This window comes from Biomphalaria glabrata, chromosome 6 (genome assembly GCF_947242115.1).
Source record: "Biomphalaria glabrata chromosome 6, xgBioGlab47.1, whole genome shotgun sequence".
NCBI classification, from domain to species: Eukaryota; Metazoa; Mollusca; class Gastropoda; family Planorbidae; genus Biomphalaria; species Biomphalaria glabrata.
In genome coordinates this window covers 6,479,285-6,498,994 of record NC_074716.1, presented here as the reverse complement: position 1 = coordinate 6,498,994, position 19,710 = coordinate 6,479,285, and the positions used below count along the sequence as shown (strand labels likewise).

The 19,710-nt window shown below is 34.8% G+C and overlaps 1 protein-coding gene across 2 annotated transcripts in view; it reads right to left on the bottom strand.

The window, feature by feature from the left end:
- LOC106053467 (uncharacterized) overlaps positions 1-19,710 on the bottom strand; it is a 61,748-nt gene that overhangs the window by 20,737 nt on the left and 21,301 nt on the right. For both annotated transcript variants that reach the window (XM_056033810.1, XM_056033811.1), the window contains exons 9-15: positions 17,881-17,933; positions 17,129-17,237; positions 10,880-11,053; positions 7,565-7,703; positions 6,131-6,250; positions 4,507-4,558; positions 3,749-3,883 (exon numbers count right to left, since the gene is read on the bottom strand). In XM_056033810.1, coding sequence (XP_055889785.1) covers positions 3,749-3,883; positions 4,507-4,558; positions 6,131-6,250; positions 7,565-7,703; positions 10,880-11,053; positions 17,129-17,237; positions 17,881-17,933 — 782 coding nt within the window. The remainder of the gene's footprint in view (positions 1-3,748; positions 3,884-4,506; positions 4,559-6,130; positions 6,251-7,564; positions 7,704-10,879; positions 11,054-17,128; positions 17,238-17,880; positions 17,934-19,710) is intronic.

The following is a 19,710-nucleotide window of genomic DNA, read 5'->3' as shown; positions in this document are numbered from 1 at the left end:
AGCCTACTTTTTAGGTCTAATAAATAGTCAAACACATTCTTTATTTCTGGTTCTACCTGTTGATTAGTAAAAATATCCTTTAGAATTGACATAGGCCCCCTGACTTTCCTTCCATACAACATTTCATAAGGGGAAATGTTAGTAGACTCATTTGGTACCTCTCTGTACGCAAACAGAAGTGCATTTATAACTCTATCCCAATTCTTAGGTTCTGCTTCGGCCGTCTTTCTCAGCATGCACTTCAAAGTCCCGTTAAAGCGTTCTACGCCCCCATTTGACATGGCGTGAAATGGTGTTGATTTAACAATCTTTATTTTAAAAAACTGACATATTTCTTTGTATAATTCGGATCTGAATTGAGATCCATTATCAGAGAGTATCTGTTCCGGGAATCCTATTCTAGTAAAAATAGCACTTAGAGCTTCTATTACTACTGGTGTTGTTGTATTAGGTAGTGGTACAGCTTCCGGCCATCTTGTTGCCAAATCAACCAACGTTAAAATGAATCTATTCTTCCGATCTGTCATTTGGAGTGGTCCTATGATATCAATAGCAACTTTAGCAAATGGAGTGGAAATAATATTCATGCGCCCTAGTTCTACCTTTCCAGCTTTTCCTGGGTGTCTACCTCTTTGACAAAGGTCACAACATTTAATGTATGTTTTTATATCTTTATCTACCCCAGGCCAAAAGAAATGCGAATATACCCGATACCTGGTTCTATTTATAGACATATGTCCCGCTAAAGGTGTAGAGTGTGCTATTTCTAATATTAGTTCACGTCTATTCGTAGGGATTACAAGTTGTCGTTCTATTACCCCAGGGGTATCTTTTCTCTCAAATTCTTTGTAAAGTAGACCTTCTTCCACTATAAATGATACCAATCCCTTTTTCTTATCTTCGACCGTTCCTGCTTTCGCTTTTTCCCATAATCTAACTAACGAACTATCATTTCTTTGATCCTCTCTAAAATCACTGTCCAATTCCATCCATTTACTTAAACCAATCCTGTCATTATCTTCCGATTTGACCCTATTGTCTTCTGCTTTCGCCATTGCCCTAGTAACAGCATTCCCATATAAAAATGCTTTAGCCTGATCAACATTTCCAATAATAATATCTGCTATTGGGTCCTTAAACATGGCCGCTACAAAGACTCCTTTTAAAAATGGAGTATCAATGTCTATCCAAGCAAGTGGATACTGAAAAGTTTGTCCATCTATTAATTTTAAAGTGAAAAACCCATCTATCTTCTGACTTTCTTCTATCAAACTTTCTCGGACCCCAATTATGCTCGCCCCCGTATCTCGTAGGACAGATACCCTTCGATCTCCTAAAAATCCCTCTACTATTTTCAATCCACCAACTGATTTATCTTTATAATCCAAAAAATTAAATGTATCAGTGTGACATGCAAACAATCCCACTTGTTGCCCCCTTTCTGGTAATACTCTTAGTCATTGCTGTGTTGGACCTCTATTCTCATTTATCTTTACCCGACACCATCGAGCAATGTGTCCGCCCTTTCCACATCTATAGCATATCACTTGTGTACCCTCTGTGTTTATATTATTCGGGCGACGACTGTTAGATTGACCAGTGGCACCAAAAGCTACATATGGGATATCGTTGCTAGTTACTTTGTTACTTCCCTTTACAATATGTGTGGAGCCTTTCGTGGCATCTCTAAATTGATCAATACAGTCTAAGACCTCTTGGGCTGAAGTAGGCTTTCGTAGCAAAATATCTTTCAGGGCCTCAGAAGATAGCACACTGTAAAGTCTGTCTCTCATTATAAGGTCAATTATACCGTCTACTGTCATTGGGGTTTGTGATGTTTTAAGCCAGTTGTCAAATGTCCTTTTCAAATGGACATAAAAATCTTTCATGTCGTCCGTCTTTGGGGAAAGTTCATGCCACAGTGTTCGGCAGGCTTCTTCTGTGAGTTGGGCTTGTTTTAGGAGCTCCCCCTTAACAAAATCATAGTCAGTGTTATGTATCAGTTTTGTTTGTATCATAAACAATTTTAGTTTTTCATTTAACTTGTGAGTGAGGACAAGTGGCCATCTTGTCTTGGGTATGTCGTTAGCAGTAGCAGTCGTTTCGAACAGTTCTAAGTAGAATAACAAGTCCTCGTTGTCTGTCATGCATTTTAGGTTTTTGTCTAACTGTTTACTCTGTTGGGGGTTGTCGTTAACTGTCATGTCTTTCTTATCCATTTCATGTTGTCTTGCTAGTTGTTTGTCCTCCATCTCTCTTATATGTCTTCTCTCCTCCGCTTCCCTTGTCAGTCTATCTAAGTCAATTTTCTGTTGGGCCTCTATAAATTTCTTTAACGTTTTGCCCTTAAACCCCAACATCTGAGCCTGGGCTACTATCTCCTCAAATGGACGAGGTATAAACTCTGACATTTTCCTACAGCAGTGTCCTTTATTACAATATTACCTCACAAAATGATATACATACAAAAACAATTAAAGCAAAATTAAAATAATACTAATACCTCTGCTCATACTTATGTTGTTCAACTGGTACTCCAACAGGTTAAAGACAATAGTCCAAGGTTATCCAATAATGTGATTTCTCTTAGTCTATTTCAGGTAGATAATCCAACAGGTAATCCCAACATGGCTTTATACCTACGCGCGGTACCGGTACTTGGAATGTATCACATAAGTTAAATTCATATAAGTATTATATCCAGCAGTAGCTTCTTCAGTATAATCCTAATAGAATGTACCACAAAAGTTAAATTCATATAAGTATGAGATCCAGCAGCAGCTTCTTCAGTATAATCCAAGGAATGAGCGTATTGGTAATCCAATTATGAGGAACGAAATTGGCCATGCATATACACTTATGTTTAGACGTACGAGGGGGTGCTACTATTACTTGCTAATAGTGAACACATTCGGCATGTTAAATCATTATTATTAGATAGTAACAGCCTAAAAAACAGACGACGAGTTTCCGCTCCTTATGGACTTGAACTCTTTCATTAGTACACACTTGGAGATATACGCTGTATGGGTGCAGCAGATACTTCAGGTTACTGTACTCAGCGATATGCGTTGCCTGGGTGCAGTAGATACTTCAGGTTGCAGTACTGAGAGATATATGCTGTCTGGATACAGCAGATACTTCACTGGAGATTGATGCAGCCATCGCATGTAGTTGTTTTGGACGGGCCCCCAAAATGTCAAGGCCTACTTCCACTAATATATGTATGTGTCATGCTAAATGTACCCAAGTCCTGGATAATACCATAATGACACGTACAATGACAAAATAAGATTCAGAATGCCACTTTACCGACATATAACATGTTTAATTACATTATTTTCACTATAATTACAGAAAAATAGTTAGAGTCTACACTTAGACTATATATATCCAAAAAGTCCAACTGTCCTGGACTAGGAACAAAAACACACTCTGCCTTATCATGAGTTACATTGTTCAACAAAACATCTCACCAAACAAAAACAACCCAAAACAATAACAGTTTTGAAATCAACCACCTGAATTGCCCCCCTTCTCCTCTACAGTAAACAGGAGACCCAGGCTGACCAGAACTCAGTCCTGACATCAGGGTTTGATATTGGTAGTTTGAATTTGATATGGATGGTTAGGGTTATGTATTGGTAGTTAGGATTTGATATGGGCAGTTAGTGTTTGTATTGCTAGTTATGGTCATTATTTGTACACAGGACTTGACATTACAAATAGTTAAGAAGTTTGTATTTACCTCTAATGGGTCTAGACATATTGTTACAGGTGCCACAGCAGAGGTCATAGTGTGCTTTTTGGTAACAGTTGCCTACAAATTTACTGATCAATGATTTGCAGTGATCTTCTTTTGTGTCTCCAAATAAGCATGTCTCTAGAAGATGAAAAAGTAATTTTAGGAAAAAACAAACAAATTATTATTAGATTTAGATTAGTAAGTCATTCATATACATAGTAAATTTTTTTTCTATTAGGATCAGTTCTGTTGGGATCAGTTCTATTAGAATCATTTCTATAAGGCTTATAAGCTTATAGCATCCTCAAAGCGCTTTTGGTCCAATCTCATTTTGTGGACAAGTGGGGGGAGGGGGTATGCTGCCTTTTCGGCGCTCAGTAAACACAACTCTGCCCGAGTCGGGTATCGAACCTCGAGCCCCCTTCTAGGTAGCCAAGCCAAGCGCACTTGGCCTCTCGACCACGCTTCCCACATATCTATTAGGATCAGTTCCATTAGGATAATTTCTATTAGGATCAAGTCTGCTAGGATCAGTTCTATTAGAATAAGTTCTAGGTCTAGTAGGATCAGTTTTGTATTTTAGTAAGACTGTATGTGTATGTGCAAAGACAAATAGTTTCACACACCACCCCGAGAAAAATGAATCCTGGCTACGCCCATGATGCCTACTATCTCTTATCTTTTTGGTCAACGCATAAACACAATTAAAATTTAGTATTTAGGTCTAAGAAAAAGAATATATAAGCATTTAAACTACACACCATCAACTTGTGGAGCGAATGGGACGCTGACACATTTTCCATACAAACAGATCTGAAACATACATAAGTAATTTTAAATGTCAGATAACATTATAATCTATAATCTAGTATAGACTTAGGACGAAGTGGTTATTTTATTTCAAGCTTCAGATATTATGTACTACACTTAACTATAAGTAAGATAAATTGGTCCACCCATGGGTCAACATTGCACTTAGAAGCTCGTGTTTGAGTATTGGATATCCGAAGTAATATTCTATTTCGATGATCTTGAAAAATGTTAGTAAAATGGTTTACATAATTCGAATGTTCTATCGGAATTGAAGATAATCTACATACTAGTCCAAACCTGCCGCAGGACGACGGAGGATGGCGGCGGATAGTATTTGTGTTTGTTTGTTTAAATTTTTCGGATGTTCCTTCAGAGTTGAAGATAATTAACTTCCTAGTTCAAATCTCCCGAAGAACGACGAGGGATGGGCGCGGACAGGGTTTAAACCGTAGACCAGCGATAAGTCCAAACGAAAGTCCAGAGAGCAAACTACACGATCTAGCAGCCATCAAGGACAAGTTATGTACCAGTGACTATCGAGATGACCCAACTTTGCGCGCAAGTATTATAGATCTAAAACTAAAAGACCAACGAATTATCACAGTAAATATGAGGTATATTAATCTAGATCTAAATTTTATTTCTATACACCAGGTTCACTTTTATACATTAGTTTTATAAATTTACATATATATAAATTTTACAGATATAAATTCAATTATTCAATCTAGGTTAAGTTTATAGCCTTGATCATGAGATAATTTTTAACACTCGATAAAAAATAGATGATGTTTGAAAGCATTATTATTATTATTATAGTTTTTATACAGCTCTACTTTCATGCTTCTAGCATGCTCAGAGCGCAATGGTCCAAACTCATTTGTTGACCAGTTTGGGGGGGGGGGGGGAGGTGAAATCTGGGAGAAGGTTTTTTCGTGCTGCCTTTAGTAAACATAACTATGCCTGAGACGGGTGTGGATAAATCAGATAGATTTTCATATGTTTTGATAAAAAGCAGTTCCAATGAAACACAAGATATGCATGACAAATACTAGAATACGCTGGCTAAAAGAGGGACTTGAAATATGGGCAGTTTGATTAAAAGTACAAAAAATAAATGTTGGGGTGCGTCAAAATATTATGTGAGAATTCACAGGATGTAATTAGAAAAAGAAAGCTAGAAAGAATATCATAGATCCAATCAAAAATTTCGAATAAGAACTGAAAAGTAGCAGAATTAACAAATAGTGTACACAAGACTTGGAACCTATTTGCTGGGAGGAGATTCGTTTTCTAGTGTGTTGTGGGAAATAGTGATACTCGAATTTGAGGGCTGGTCCAAAACTATGTAATAGACATTAGAATTAGATTGATAAATTATTGTATTAAGGAGCGTAACCCAACATAGATTTACATTCTTAAAAGTTTAAATTTAAATAATGAAATGGTTTCATTATATTTTATAAGCAAGAACAAAATTGGAGGGGCCCATAGCTGAATGGTAACTCCTAATGACGCTTGCCCTGATTTGAAAATAAAATCTGTAAATCTATAACTATTAGGAAAGCTTACTTTTCCATCGCCACAGGATGTCCCGATATATGCTTCCATCAATATACAGTCATCAGAATTCAAGGGATCTCGACAATACATTGAATGACATATGTCCTCAATTTCAGTGTTTTCTGCACCCTACGAAAGAAAAAAAAAGAAATATTCTTGTCTTTGATAGTAAGTGTAACATAGTACGTAAAAAAAAAGATTTTGTAGTCTGATACAAATGTGTGTTAATATCAAGATGCAAATTATTTGTGTGCGTTTGTGTATTTGTATATGGCATATATGATATACATGTATATGGCTCTTCGTGTCTCGAAAGACAATGGATGCTCCCAGGTGAGTCAATGGCTTTGCTTTCTTTTTCTTTCTCTTGACTTATGCAGCTTCCTTACTTTTGCACTAGGCGAAGCTCGTACCAGCACGTTTAATCTGTTTCCATGATGTCCGGTCTCCTCTCACATACTTCGTTCGTGGTTCTCATTTTTGTCTTACAGACATCTCTGTAGGTCAGTCTTGGGCGGCCCTTGGGTCTGACTCCTTCTGCAAGTTCAACGTATAGTATGTATTTAAGAATTATTCCATCTGGCATACGAGTGACATGACCGTGCTAGAGTAGTCGTCTCTGTGTAAGAAGAGCATATATGATGTGCTTATTTGCTCGTTTCAGAACGTCCTCTTTGGAGACATCATCCTTCCAGGAGATGCACATTAAGCGTCGCAGGAAGCGACTATTCAATCTGTGTTCTTGACGCATGTAAGTTGCCCAGCTCTCACTGCCAAGAAGTGTGCTCAGAACGCAGGCATTGTAGACTAGGACTTTGGTTGCAGTAGTCAATTTGGTATTTTCCCAGACGTGCTTGGAGAGTTTTGCCGTGGCTGCAGAAACTTTTCCTATTCATTTTGTTAGCTCAGTGTCTAAATCTAGTTTGCTGGTTATTGTTGTATCCAAGCAGGTGAATTCCTGCACCACCGTAAGTGTGTCATTTCCAATATGTATAGCTGGTATTTCTTCTACATCTTTTGCCAGGATTTCGGTCTTAGAGAGAGGCTCATTGTAAGGCCAAACTCTTAACAAGCAGCTGCTAGAGCATTTACAAGACTCTGCAATCCTTCTTGTGTACATTTGCTTGTAGATCTACATATATTTGATTAAAATTTGAAATGAATAGACTACATTTTGTATGTTCATGTGTTAAAGTATAAAGTAGATCCTAGTTAGACAAAGATCTAGATATAGACTAATCTAGAATTAAATAATGGCTTGATAGAGTTCATCCTGCGCTTCGTTACTACGTCCTTCTTACCGTTCGTTTCCCCTTCCCGAAAAAAAAAGATCGCCTTTGGCATAAGTTCGTCTCCCATGAGGAAAAAAAAATTAAATACTGCTTCTATACTGTCCACATCAGCCTTCCCGATTTTTAAAAATTCAGAAATAGTTTCACTTACCTTGCAATAGTAGGAATCCTTTCCGTAATTTAGTTGACACTGTTGATTAGGTTTAATGAACTGACCCAATAGTTTATTAGATACATCTGGAATGTTAGCTGAAGTTTCGATAGCGTAAGCTAGACATTCGTATCGACGGCTTAAATTGAATAAAAGTCACTTAACAATATAAAATACGTAAAACTTGGCTTAAATTTTGGCTACAAATTTTAGTCATTTAAAGCTATAGAAAAAATATTTATTACTGTAAATATTTAAATAAATTCACTAGCGGATCCAGAACTTTGGAGTTCAACGACATCAACGAAGGTGTATTTCTCCATACAAGATCCTCTGGAAAACTATTTAATGTATCAAGGCTGCGTGCAAAAACCAAGGTTAGGAAGTTACTTATCAGGGAACTCCTGTAGGCTGATGATGCAGCTATTGTGGCTGATTCTGATATTCAGCTTCAGTCCCTTGTTGACAAACTATCTGCTGCTTGCCAGAAGTTTGGCTTAAATATTATTCGAAGCAAGACTAAGATACTAGTTCAAAACACCTTAAAACTGCACCTCAAGTAAACATTAATGGCCAACCACAAGATATTGTTGATAATTTTTGCAACCTTGGCTCCATAAAACCCAACAATGTTCTACTGGATAAAGACATTAACAACAGGATAGACAAAGCAATGGCCGCCATGCCATGGTTGCAGAAAAGAGTGTGGGACAACATATTGCTCACTAGCAATACTAGAGCCTTAGTCTACCGGGCCTGTGTGATGAGAACTTTGCTATACGGAAGTGAAACATGGTCAACCTACTCATGGCAGGAAAAACGCTGAGTGTCTTCCACAAGACATTCTGTATAGCAATCAAATAGAAGGCATGAGTTCCGCTTGTCGCCCACTTTTAAGGTATACGGATGTATGCAAACGAGACAGCTGGGAAAAAAGTGTCACTGAATAGAGCCACATGCAGAGAGAGAATAAAGGAAGGGTCTTGAAATGCAGATGCCATACACAACAAAAGCAGAACGATGGGTGAAAATGCACAGCGCCTGGCGATTACATACGCCCAACCTGTGACCGCAACTGTGTATCAAGGATTGGCATCTTTAGTCACACATGAAGTTGCAAAGGGAAAAGATTGCCTCTCGAGACTAAAATGTCACTAAAACTCAACCAATCCTAAGACAATACATACAAGTAAGGCAGATTATAATTTCAATATAATTGTTTGTGCATTTTCTGTATCTCTAAGTAATAAAAAATATATGCATGAAATTACAAGAAATGTAAACAAAAATATAAATATTATTTAATTGTGTTTTTCTGGTGAACTAGCTACTAAAATTCAAACAAAACATTTATGTTTGCTTTTAAGGGCTAAGAATGCACTCTGTATGTAATTATTACTCACATTAAAAAAATGGACTTTTTATACATTGAATTTAGTACAGTAGCATAACGTCGGGGTCGAATAAAACAAAAATTAGTTTACTCAAAATATTTACTTAATCAAATTTTTGTTATTTTTTATATAATGCTCCCATTAGTATAAAACTATTTTCTGATGTGCTCTTGACTGTTGGTTTGTCTGTCACGTAAGGAAAATAAAAGACTAAACCTATTGAAAATCTAATTTTGCTTTTGATTTTTTTTACTTCCAAAAAAAAAAAAACAACAATATATATATACAAGTCCGTAATAATCTAACACCAGTAATTTTCGGTCTTGAGTTTTTGAGAAAATGATTCGTTTTATACATATATAGCGATTTCAACCCGTTTTTATTAGTGTTATTAGAGTTTTCGTAGATATATCGGAACAATAAAAAGATGCAATGATTGATAAGAAAATTAATATAATATGGAACAATTTGTTTTTTTCCAAACAAAATCCGGAAAATTCCTTACTTTTAACAATCAAAACAAAATATCTTAATTATTTTTTTGCAAATAAACTGGTCCAATAGCGATCCGAAGAGGCTGCCTCTGAGTTAGTGTGACAACACAAACTCCTTTTGTGATCTTATTTTGCTAAATTCCTCAATCAAGTGCACACATAATTATTTAATTAAATGTACTATTGTACAGTAGCGAATGTGATATTAAAAACACATCTTTTGTAATGAGTAATTTTTTTTTTATTTTAGAAATAATTTTGAAGCAATGTCTGCATAGGTTTTCAAATCGATATTTATATTCTAAATGTGTAGTATTTGTGATCTTTCACTAGCGGAAACATAATTTTTAGGTGAGGGAAGGTCATTTTTTTTCCAAGCCGAAACCCTAACCACCTAAAATTAAACTCTAACCTATGTATAAACGCAAATATTTACATACACCAGTATTTCCGAACATTAGGTAAAAAAATTATTTTTATTACCGCTGTTGGTTCAAAACCCGAAACAAATTTTTGCCTCATAATCATTGGTACACAAACTCATTTTTCTGACTTATAGAGTTTTCTACCAATATTTTTAAAAAAATCTAAATAAGTAAAATAAAGTCATTTAAGGGCAGGATTTGATAGTAAAGTATGTTTTACAATCGACTAAAATATATTTTCTCCTTTCAAGGAAATGACCCGGGGGGGGGGGGGGCATTGCGCCTATCTAATCTCCCACGGTAACAAATCTTTCAATTTAAATTTAGGTTTTAATACATTTAAATAAAATTGGGGTGCGACATAATTGATAAATAAAATATAAAAAAAAGTAACATATTTTATATAGATGATGACTACTTCAGTGGTGGTATGACTTCATGTACAAGATGGTTATAATATAAATAATTAGTATGAATTATTTAAAATAATTTTAAAATTTTCTACACATTATCCCAACGCTACAGGGAGAAAGGGGCGGGAAGTCGATCAAATGGCGATTTCCATTAACGTACTCCCCCCCCCCCCTTTTCCATAGATACGTAGAATAGAAAACTATTTAATAGTTTATGGGCTTACTTTCCTTTAATATAATCCATTCTGCGCCCCCGTCCCCACAATCCCATTGGATGCTGCCAACTGGACATTTGCCCAAATTCCCATATGTTCAGTTCGTTCTTGTTTACAAAATGAATGATATTTATTTATTTTTTGCAGCTTACAGACTAGCATTTTTTAGACTCAAACCCACACCCAACATAAATGCAGTTTTTTTTTCTTACTTTCAAAACTTAACATTCAGATGTTCGTTTTAAGTAGAAGTTTAAAGTATAATATGTACCAAACCTGACAGGCGCACAGACAACACAAAAGTAATAAGACTAAGGCTTTTTTTTCTACATGTGGCCGTTAAAATATCATACAATAAAGATCAAGTAACCAACCTGTTGCTAGGATTCTCAGTCAAAAATTTTGTAAAGTATTTGACGCTACAGGTAGAGAATCGCCATGGATTAAATTTTGTTTCCGGAGTTTGTTTCCTGTTGAGGCCGTTATTCATAATGTATCTGTCAGAATTAGAGCAGTCATTGCCATCCCCGTCGTGTTTGGCTGAAAGGCTGTAGAAGGCAATGTCATGTTTAAACAATACATTTTCAAAGATTTTATCTAACGGAAACAACTCTTATTTACATTTAAATTTATTAATAATGCACAACTCTTATCACCTTTGGATATCTTATCTTATATAATACAGACGTTACTTCAAGAAAGAAGATGATTACGTCCTACGCGTCATGCATTTAGTCATGCATATTAACCAATGACTTAAATTCTGCCAAGTCACTGGTTTTCCTGGCTAGCTCAGGCAACCCATTCCATGCTCTAATAGCACTAGGGAAGAAGGAGTATTTGTACAAATTTGTCCTAGCATATGGGACGAGGAATGTGCCTTTATCTTTGTGTCTTTCAGAGTATTTTATTAAATTTTGTTTTTGTATTTTAAGATTATGGTTCAGTGTTTTATGTATGATTGCTACTTTACTTTTGAGCCTTCTGTCCTGAAGGCTTTCTAAATTTAGTGATTTTACTAAAGGTGTTACTCTAGTCAAATGTGAATATTCCTTTGTTATGAATCTCACTGCTCTATTTTGTGTCTGTTCCAGTTTCTTAATGTTTTCTTGAGTTGAGGGGTCCCAAACGGAGGATGCATATTCTATTATTGGCCTAACCAAGGTTAAATAACATTTTAGATTTATGTTCTTATTTGATTTATAGAAATTTCTTTCAATAAATCCTAATGCTTTGTTTGATTTTTTTGTAGTTTCATCAATATGTGATATTAACAAAATCATTATCGCTAAGGTATTTCGGAATAGGGGAAGCGAGGTCAAGAGGCTAAATACGCTTGAACTTGGCTTGGCTTGACTACCTATGAAGGGGGGCTGGAGGTTCAACACCCGACTCGAGCAGAATTGTGTTTACTCAGCGGTTCAAGGCAGCACGGACAAATTTCCTCCCAGATACCCCCTCCCCAACTGGTCAACAAATGAGATTTGACCATAGCGCTCTTAGCATGCTATAATCATGAAAGTAGTGCTATATTATAGCTATAATAACTATTATTATTAATTTATTGATAGAAAATGTCTTTATTGATTCATGTTTTTACTGCCAACTGTGCGCATCACGCCTATATTTTTCAATTAAATAAGTCCATACACCGAGGCGTCCTTAGTTGCAGGGTAGTGTTAGTAGAATGACTTCCGGTGAATTAGTTTACTATATTAAGAAACCAACACTAAAGATTTTAATCACCACTTTTACACCGAGATATGAATGGAAATTTCGTTTAGAAGTTGAAAAATAGTCTTATATTAGGCCTATGTGTAATATAAATGTAGTAAATCCACCACAAATTAGATCCATATGATTAACGATAGGCCTAAACCTTGTCATCGAAGGCTAAACATCAGTTTGTTTGTTTAGTTTAGAGATCTAATCCTAATTGTCTTCACAACATAAGCCAGATTGTACAACATTTGATGATGACGATGAAATTTTAATACTACTTATTATAACTTTATGTTCTAACATTATTAATATTATGAAGTAGGCCCTAATTTGTGTATCCTTTTATAAGCAACATAAACCATATTTAAATTAACAAATATCTACATGCTTTTGATCTCCTGATAAATTAAAATAAATACAGCTTAAAGGGTAATAAATAATTATTATTTTACGTAATCATCCACTTTTTTGAAGTATATTTTGTATTATAAAAGTTAAGATAGATTTTTTTTTTCAATTTTCAAATTACTTTTATTCACTTTATTTTCAAATGTACTGTTTTCTAATTCCATTTATACGCATTTCTCTTGTCAACAATCCTTTAAAAATGATGCAATACACACAATCATACAATCCATAATAATTGTCTGTATTCTCGCATAGCCACAACATTGGCTAATTTATGTTTAGAAGAATTGAATGTTACTTTGAATTTTATTTAGTTAAAAAAAATAATAATTTGCAGAGCCAAAACTTTTAGGCATATTTTTCATTTAGTCATAAATATATTACTGCTTTTTTTTATTTTTTTAATGGTTAATTCTCCATTAATATATAAATATATCATGCATAATATCTGGAAACAAAACTCTATAAATAAATTTAAAAAATAGATATAGATGTAAATAAAAGTTGGTAAAGTATATAGGTAAAAAATGACACTCTCGAAAATGTATTGACTCTTCAGTTTATCGCTTATTCAACTCATACTAATTAGTATACAATGTAAAAAGTAATTGTCATTTGTGATGAAAAGAGAAAAAAAAATTATCCAAGCTGGCAGCATCATTGAAACATAGTAAATGTCGTAAAATGAGTTTATACCGGAAGTACCTCGGCTCACATTTAGAAGTTGAACGAAACTTATGCTTAGTTACCCATAGTGTTGGCAGTCCTATATATATATAGTCTATGGTGTGACGAGATGTTTTAATGATTATTGTTTGTTCGCTTATTAAAGTCTAGGGGTAATTGAAAGTATTTATACCGCTCACATATGCAAAATATTTTAACAGGCACACCGCAACTAACAGTAAGAACAGACCAGTGTATTAAAGTTATAAATTAAAATGATTTAAGGAATATAAGTTTAAAATAGATAAAATGATAAAAAAAATATAACAGAGAAATGAAATAAATGCATTAATGTATAAAATAATTGCTCATCATAGATTGTTAATTATTGAGTGAATGAGATAGTTCCTATGACTTGTCTACTTATTATATTTCTTAGCTGGAAAAATAAGTCATTTGTTTCTATCTTAGGACTTCGTCTCGGGATGTCCTCAGTGCTGTAGGCAAGCTGTTCCTATGGTTAGGCCGCTACCTGTTTAGCAGTAGAGAAAGTTGGTGCTGCTGTCTAAGTCTGCAATAGTTATCGTAGAGTGATCTCTCAGCTGTGGTCTCTAGCTCGTACTAATTCACACCAGTTTATTTTCTTTAGCGAAGGTTGCTCTTAGCATTCGGCAGTGGGTAGTAGCTATTGGGGAGTGGAAAACTTGGGCCGGATACTGAGCAGATGATACTGGGCAGTAGGCACTGTGGACACTGAACAATATTCTATGACCAGGAACAGTAAGCAATGCCTTTTTGATGACAGGTATATAATGGGCTGGGTGTATCTGGTGTGGTTGGCTCGGTCACAGCTTTGCGGGAAGATCTGGCAGATGTAGGCAAATGCGGGTCTACGTTGATAATTCGTTACCAGCAACCATTTACAGCAACCAGTTACATCAACCAGACTGGGAATTGATAGACAATTAGGAACCTCCTAAAAGCATTGAGTAGAGATTCTCATACGCCTTGCAATCATGTAGATGCAGAGATTGGTATTAATCCCAATTAGGCATTTAAAACAATTAGGCATGAAATACTTAAACACACAACACTCAATTATAAACAACAATAACCATAATACATGTGATATCATACAATGTAGGCTAATACTAGTCAAGGTTCATCCATGAAATATGATTACGTCGACAAGTAATCAGTTATAGCAAAATTGGGAATGAGCATAGTACACTAAATCTAAGGATAAGATGAAAATAAAATGCTAGGGGTCAAGCTACAATGATAAGGTTGATATGATAAATCAAAACCATACTATCCAAGAACCATAAGTTCCTTAAAGGTGTGAGGTGTAATGTACATTATGAAGGACACATTAGACATGTAAATTAATACATTCCATGTGCGCTCATTGGGTTTAGATCACGGTGAAGTAAGCTCTTAGATAGCAATTAGAGTCACGAAAAGTTATCGTTGACATTAATTACTAAGATTCAAAAATGGGTAAAATATAGCAAATGAAATATAATGAAGGAATAGATCATTATGGTTTCAATACCTTATGAAGATATAGCATCGAGATAAAATAATACACATACATAATAAAGTAAAAATATAATAATGCGATCACGGGAAACGTGGTTGAGTACACATACACATTCCTATCAAATAAAACAAGTAAAAATATGTACACTCACCCGTTTGTCCCTAATCAAATATCAAAAATCAGAAGAGACTGTTTGGTTGTAAGTGTTAGTTGGCCTATCTTAAAATGCTTTGGTCTCTCCTTATATATAGATGGGACTTTTTGTTGAACGGGTGGGGAAGAAAGCTAGATGATTTTTCACATGTATCCATATACCGGAGATGGCAGGCGTCAGGTCAGATTTACGGTCTATATTCATTGTCAACCGTTTGAGTAGGGACTTAAAACAAATATGCCTCTGTCAAGCCTGTGCAACACTATTCTTAGGGCGGTGCGTATCTTATATGGGGAGGGGGGAACGTGTGAATGGTTATTAAGTTTCTGTGCGTAGCACTGCTGCAGCGCTATTTTGTCGTTGGTCACCCGTCCAGCGGCCAATAATTAAAACTTAACCCTATCTTATCTTATATAATACAGACGTTACTTCAAAAAAGAAGATGATTACGTCCTACCTAGAGAAGCTAGTTTATCTTTTAAGTCGAGTTTTGACCAGTTAAAGCCACTACCTTTGTCCAGACGACGGGAGATAAATTATAAAAGAATTTAGTTATGGGTGGACAAGAAAATGATGGAAAGACTTAAAAATAAATAACCCTTGCTGGAAAAACTCATATAAAGTATCGCATGTAAGTTCCGTATCGTCAGAGTTTGGTACAATGAATAATTGTGTAAATATTGAACTTGATCCGGGAATGGAAAGTGGGAGCAATAAACTGTAGAACACTGTGTAACAGACGGACAGGCAGACAGACAAGAGTCGTAATATAACATTTATAAATAAGCAAATGAAAAAAAAATATTTAAAAAAGTGTTATATAAGGAGAAAAAACCGTTAATTACTGACATTCATCTGAAAATGGAAGGATTTAACTCCCTTTCAGCTATATAAAAATAATTAATTAGTGCTAATTGATTAACTAATTGGTTATTAAACAATTGAACACTACATTGAACAATTAAGCAAAATGTTAACATGATACTAGAAGTGAAAGAGAAGAATTGCAGGTCATAACGTAATGAGGGGATTAAATCTATACATACATCCACATCTCCATCTTTTATAAAAAATTCTTCACGAATAATAGTTTAATAATTGATTAATTTTTTTTACTGACTCGTGAGTTGTTAGGTTAAATAAATAATTGTGTAATGTTTCAACCAGTTTCGAGAATGAGTAATTGGAGAAAAACATGCTCAAACTTTTGTACCAAACAGAAAGACAGAGTGAGTGAATATCAGCTTTGTAAAAAGGAGATAAGCTATTACTGATTTTAAGCTTAAAGTTAGTCGAGGTGAAGCTAATAGACTTCAATTCTAAACAGCATACTATTATAAAAATATAACAAGCTGTTGATTTCTTTGTTCCCCCCAAAAAAGTAAGTATTTTATTGTTTATTTAAGAGAGTTTATTTAACCCTTAAAATGCTGAGCTGTTTTAATTACAATTGCGTTGTTTAGAGGCTAAACTACCACACGAGTTTTAAGGGTTAAGAGAGTTTTTTTATACGGTTGGAAATTTTTTTTAAAAATTCATACTTTTAGCTATCTATATGCTCGATGATCCTAGCACTTCACAGAACCAGTTGGGAAAGATAAGGTGAGGGGTGAGAAAGATGGGCTATCTTTGTTAAGGCTACCAGAATAGCTCTAAAATATTTACGAAAAATCCACTTATCAACGGACTCATTGATATAAAGATCTTTTAAATAGTCGCACGGATAAGTATGATTTTTTTACACAGCCTAGTAAAGACTTGGATTTTAATTTCGGGATCTTTGGGCGACTCTGAGTCCACATACCTCTTTTGGGTGCTTGATATTAGTTGGGTAAAGTTAAAGGCGGTTGGTCGTTTTAATGGCCACATGACACCCTTGTTAACCGTAGGCCACAGAAACAGATGAATTTTACATAAAATGCCCTATAGACCACAAGGTCTGAAAGGGGAACTTTTTTTTTAAATTAATTTAATTATTGGTTACTTTATTCCAATCGATATTTGTAATGTCATGGACTATGAGATAATTTTATTACATTTTACTAACCTGTCTATTAAATAGAGTAAAGAAAGGAATAATAAAATTATATAAAACAAATAAATACCATGTTCTGTTTAATAAATGATTACCTATGTCCTAGTTCATGTGCAATTGTTCTTATATCAGGTCCTCTGTGATCTTCTATTACTGCACAGCTAGTCCCATCAGTTCGACACATTGTTCCCACATAAGTGCTACCTAAAGGAAGGTGAAATTTCGCTTTTAGAACATAAATGTCACACTTGCAGACTTATTCGAACGTTAGAGGTAGGGAGGGGTATCAAGGAGAAGGTTTAAGAAGACACTAGGAACAAAAATAGCGTGTACTAGATTCCACATAGTCAGACAATTTGGTACTGAGAGTATAAGCTTTGCAATCATAATATCTTAATTTGAGATTTGAATAGTAGTGTTTTGATTGTTGTGAACTCCTTACTGGGATTATACTTGACACAGAAGGTACTAGTACTTCTTTCAATAATTCAAGAGACGCCAGAGATTAATTAACAACAAAAATATAACTTTAATAAAAGTAATCGGGGTATCTGTAGCTGATGACAACGCATCAAACGTTAACTATATATATAATTATAAAACTGACTTCAATATTACTCATATCGCACAACTAGGCTCCATAACTCAGGCCTCTAACAACAACCAATAACAAAACTTAAGTGCCGTCACTCTGTCCCAACCAATGAACCAATGAAAAAATAGTATAAATAATAAATAAACATAGAATTCCTTAAATCTTTTAATAACGACTGTAGTAACTGCTGTTTACAATCCTATATACAAACATAATCATCACAAGTAGTACTTATTGTAGGTACTTACTTACCTGCATATGTGTAAATTTTATTGCCAGAATTGTCGTATTTGAAGAGGTCATAGCTGCAACATACAAATGGATACGCTTTTATTCTTCATTCATCTGAAAACGACTCTATCGTGCTTGTTGTTTAATAGCCATAGACCAGCAAGAAAGACAAAGTTTGGATAGTGACGAAGGAATCACATGCAATGATAAAACATTGAATCATTTTAGTTTAAATTACATAAAAACTATATATTGAGAGATATTGTAATTTATGGATTCATAGTCATTTGATAACTGAAATCGTCTCCCATGAGATGTTCATTGTAAGAGTCCTATAGTAGTTATGGCAGAGAAGAATGTTCATTCTAAAAGTCCTATAGTTGTTATGGCAGAGAAGAATGTTCATTGTAAAAGTGCTATAGTAGTTATGGCAGAGAATAATGTTCATTGTAAAAGTCCTATAGTAGTTATGGCATAGAAGAATGTTCATTGTAAAAGTCCTATAGTAGCTATGGTAGAGAAGAATGTTCATTGTAAAAGTCCTATAGTAGTTATGGCAGAAAAGAATGTTCATTGTAAAAGTCCTATAGTAGTTATGGCAGAAAAGAATGTTCATTGTAAAAGTCCTATAGTAGTTATGGCAGAAAAGAATGTTCATTGTAAAAGTCCTATAGTAGTTATGGCAGAGAAGAATCTTCATTGTAAAAGTCCTATAGTAGTTATGGCAGAGAAGAATGTTCATTGTAAAAGTCCTATAGTATCTATAGTAGAGAAGAATGTTCATTGTAAAAGTCCTATAGTAGTTATGGCAGAGAAGAATGTTCATTGTAAAAGTCCTATAGTAGTTATGGCAGAGAATAATGTTCAATGTAAAAGTCCTATAGTAGTTATGGCAGAGAAGAATGTTCATTGTAAAAGTCCTATAGTAGTTATGGCAGAGAAGAATGTTCATTGTAAAAGTATTATAGTAGCTACGGCAGAGAAGAATGTTCATTGTAAAAGTCCTATAGTAGTAATGGCAGATAAGAATGTTGATTGTAAAAGTCCTATAGTAGTTATGGCAGAGAAGAATGTTCATTGTAAAAGTCTTATAGTAGTTTTGGTTGTGATGAGACGTTCATTGTTGTACAACTCTACAAAGTTTTAAGATATTTACAAATAAAATATTTACAAATAAATTATTTACAAATACATATAAAGTATATTCTTTGGTCAATATTTTAAATCCGCCGTCTGTCTTAACATTAGTCTCTACCAAGCCATTTCACTTTTTGAGGAGCGGCGGCTGCTCGGTAAAGCGCTTGACCCGAACTAGTAAATCCGTGTTGGAATCATGAAGAAGACTGGGAATATTAATTTCTTACCTTTGGGTGCCTCTGATTCCACCCAACTCTAATGGGTACCTGATATTAGTTGGGGAACTTTAAAAGCGGTTGGTCGTTGTGCTGGCCACATAACACCCTCGTTAACTGTAGGCCACAGAAACAGATGACACACATGTCATCTGCCCTATATACCTCAAGGTCTGAAAGAGTAACTATTTATTATTAACGTTTTTGCATTTGTCGCATTAAAACGCTGTGTAACTAGTTGCAGACATTCTAATAGCAAGACCAGTCTTCGTCTTAAGTAGCATATTCCAAATATTCTCAATTTGTAGCGTCACACAAGAACTCCCACATAAGCTTTAACTTACGCTAACGAGCCTGACAAACTTACATCAAGAATCTCTTCTGAGACAGCTACAACTTCAACTAAGTTGTAAACAAAGATTTGGCCACACACATATACATTATCAGCAGTTACCTGTTGTAATAACTAAACGCCTAAAGGAAGCAAGGAAACCTCGCA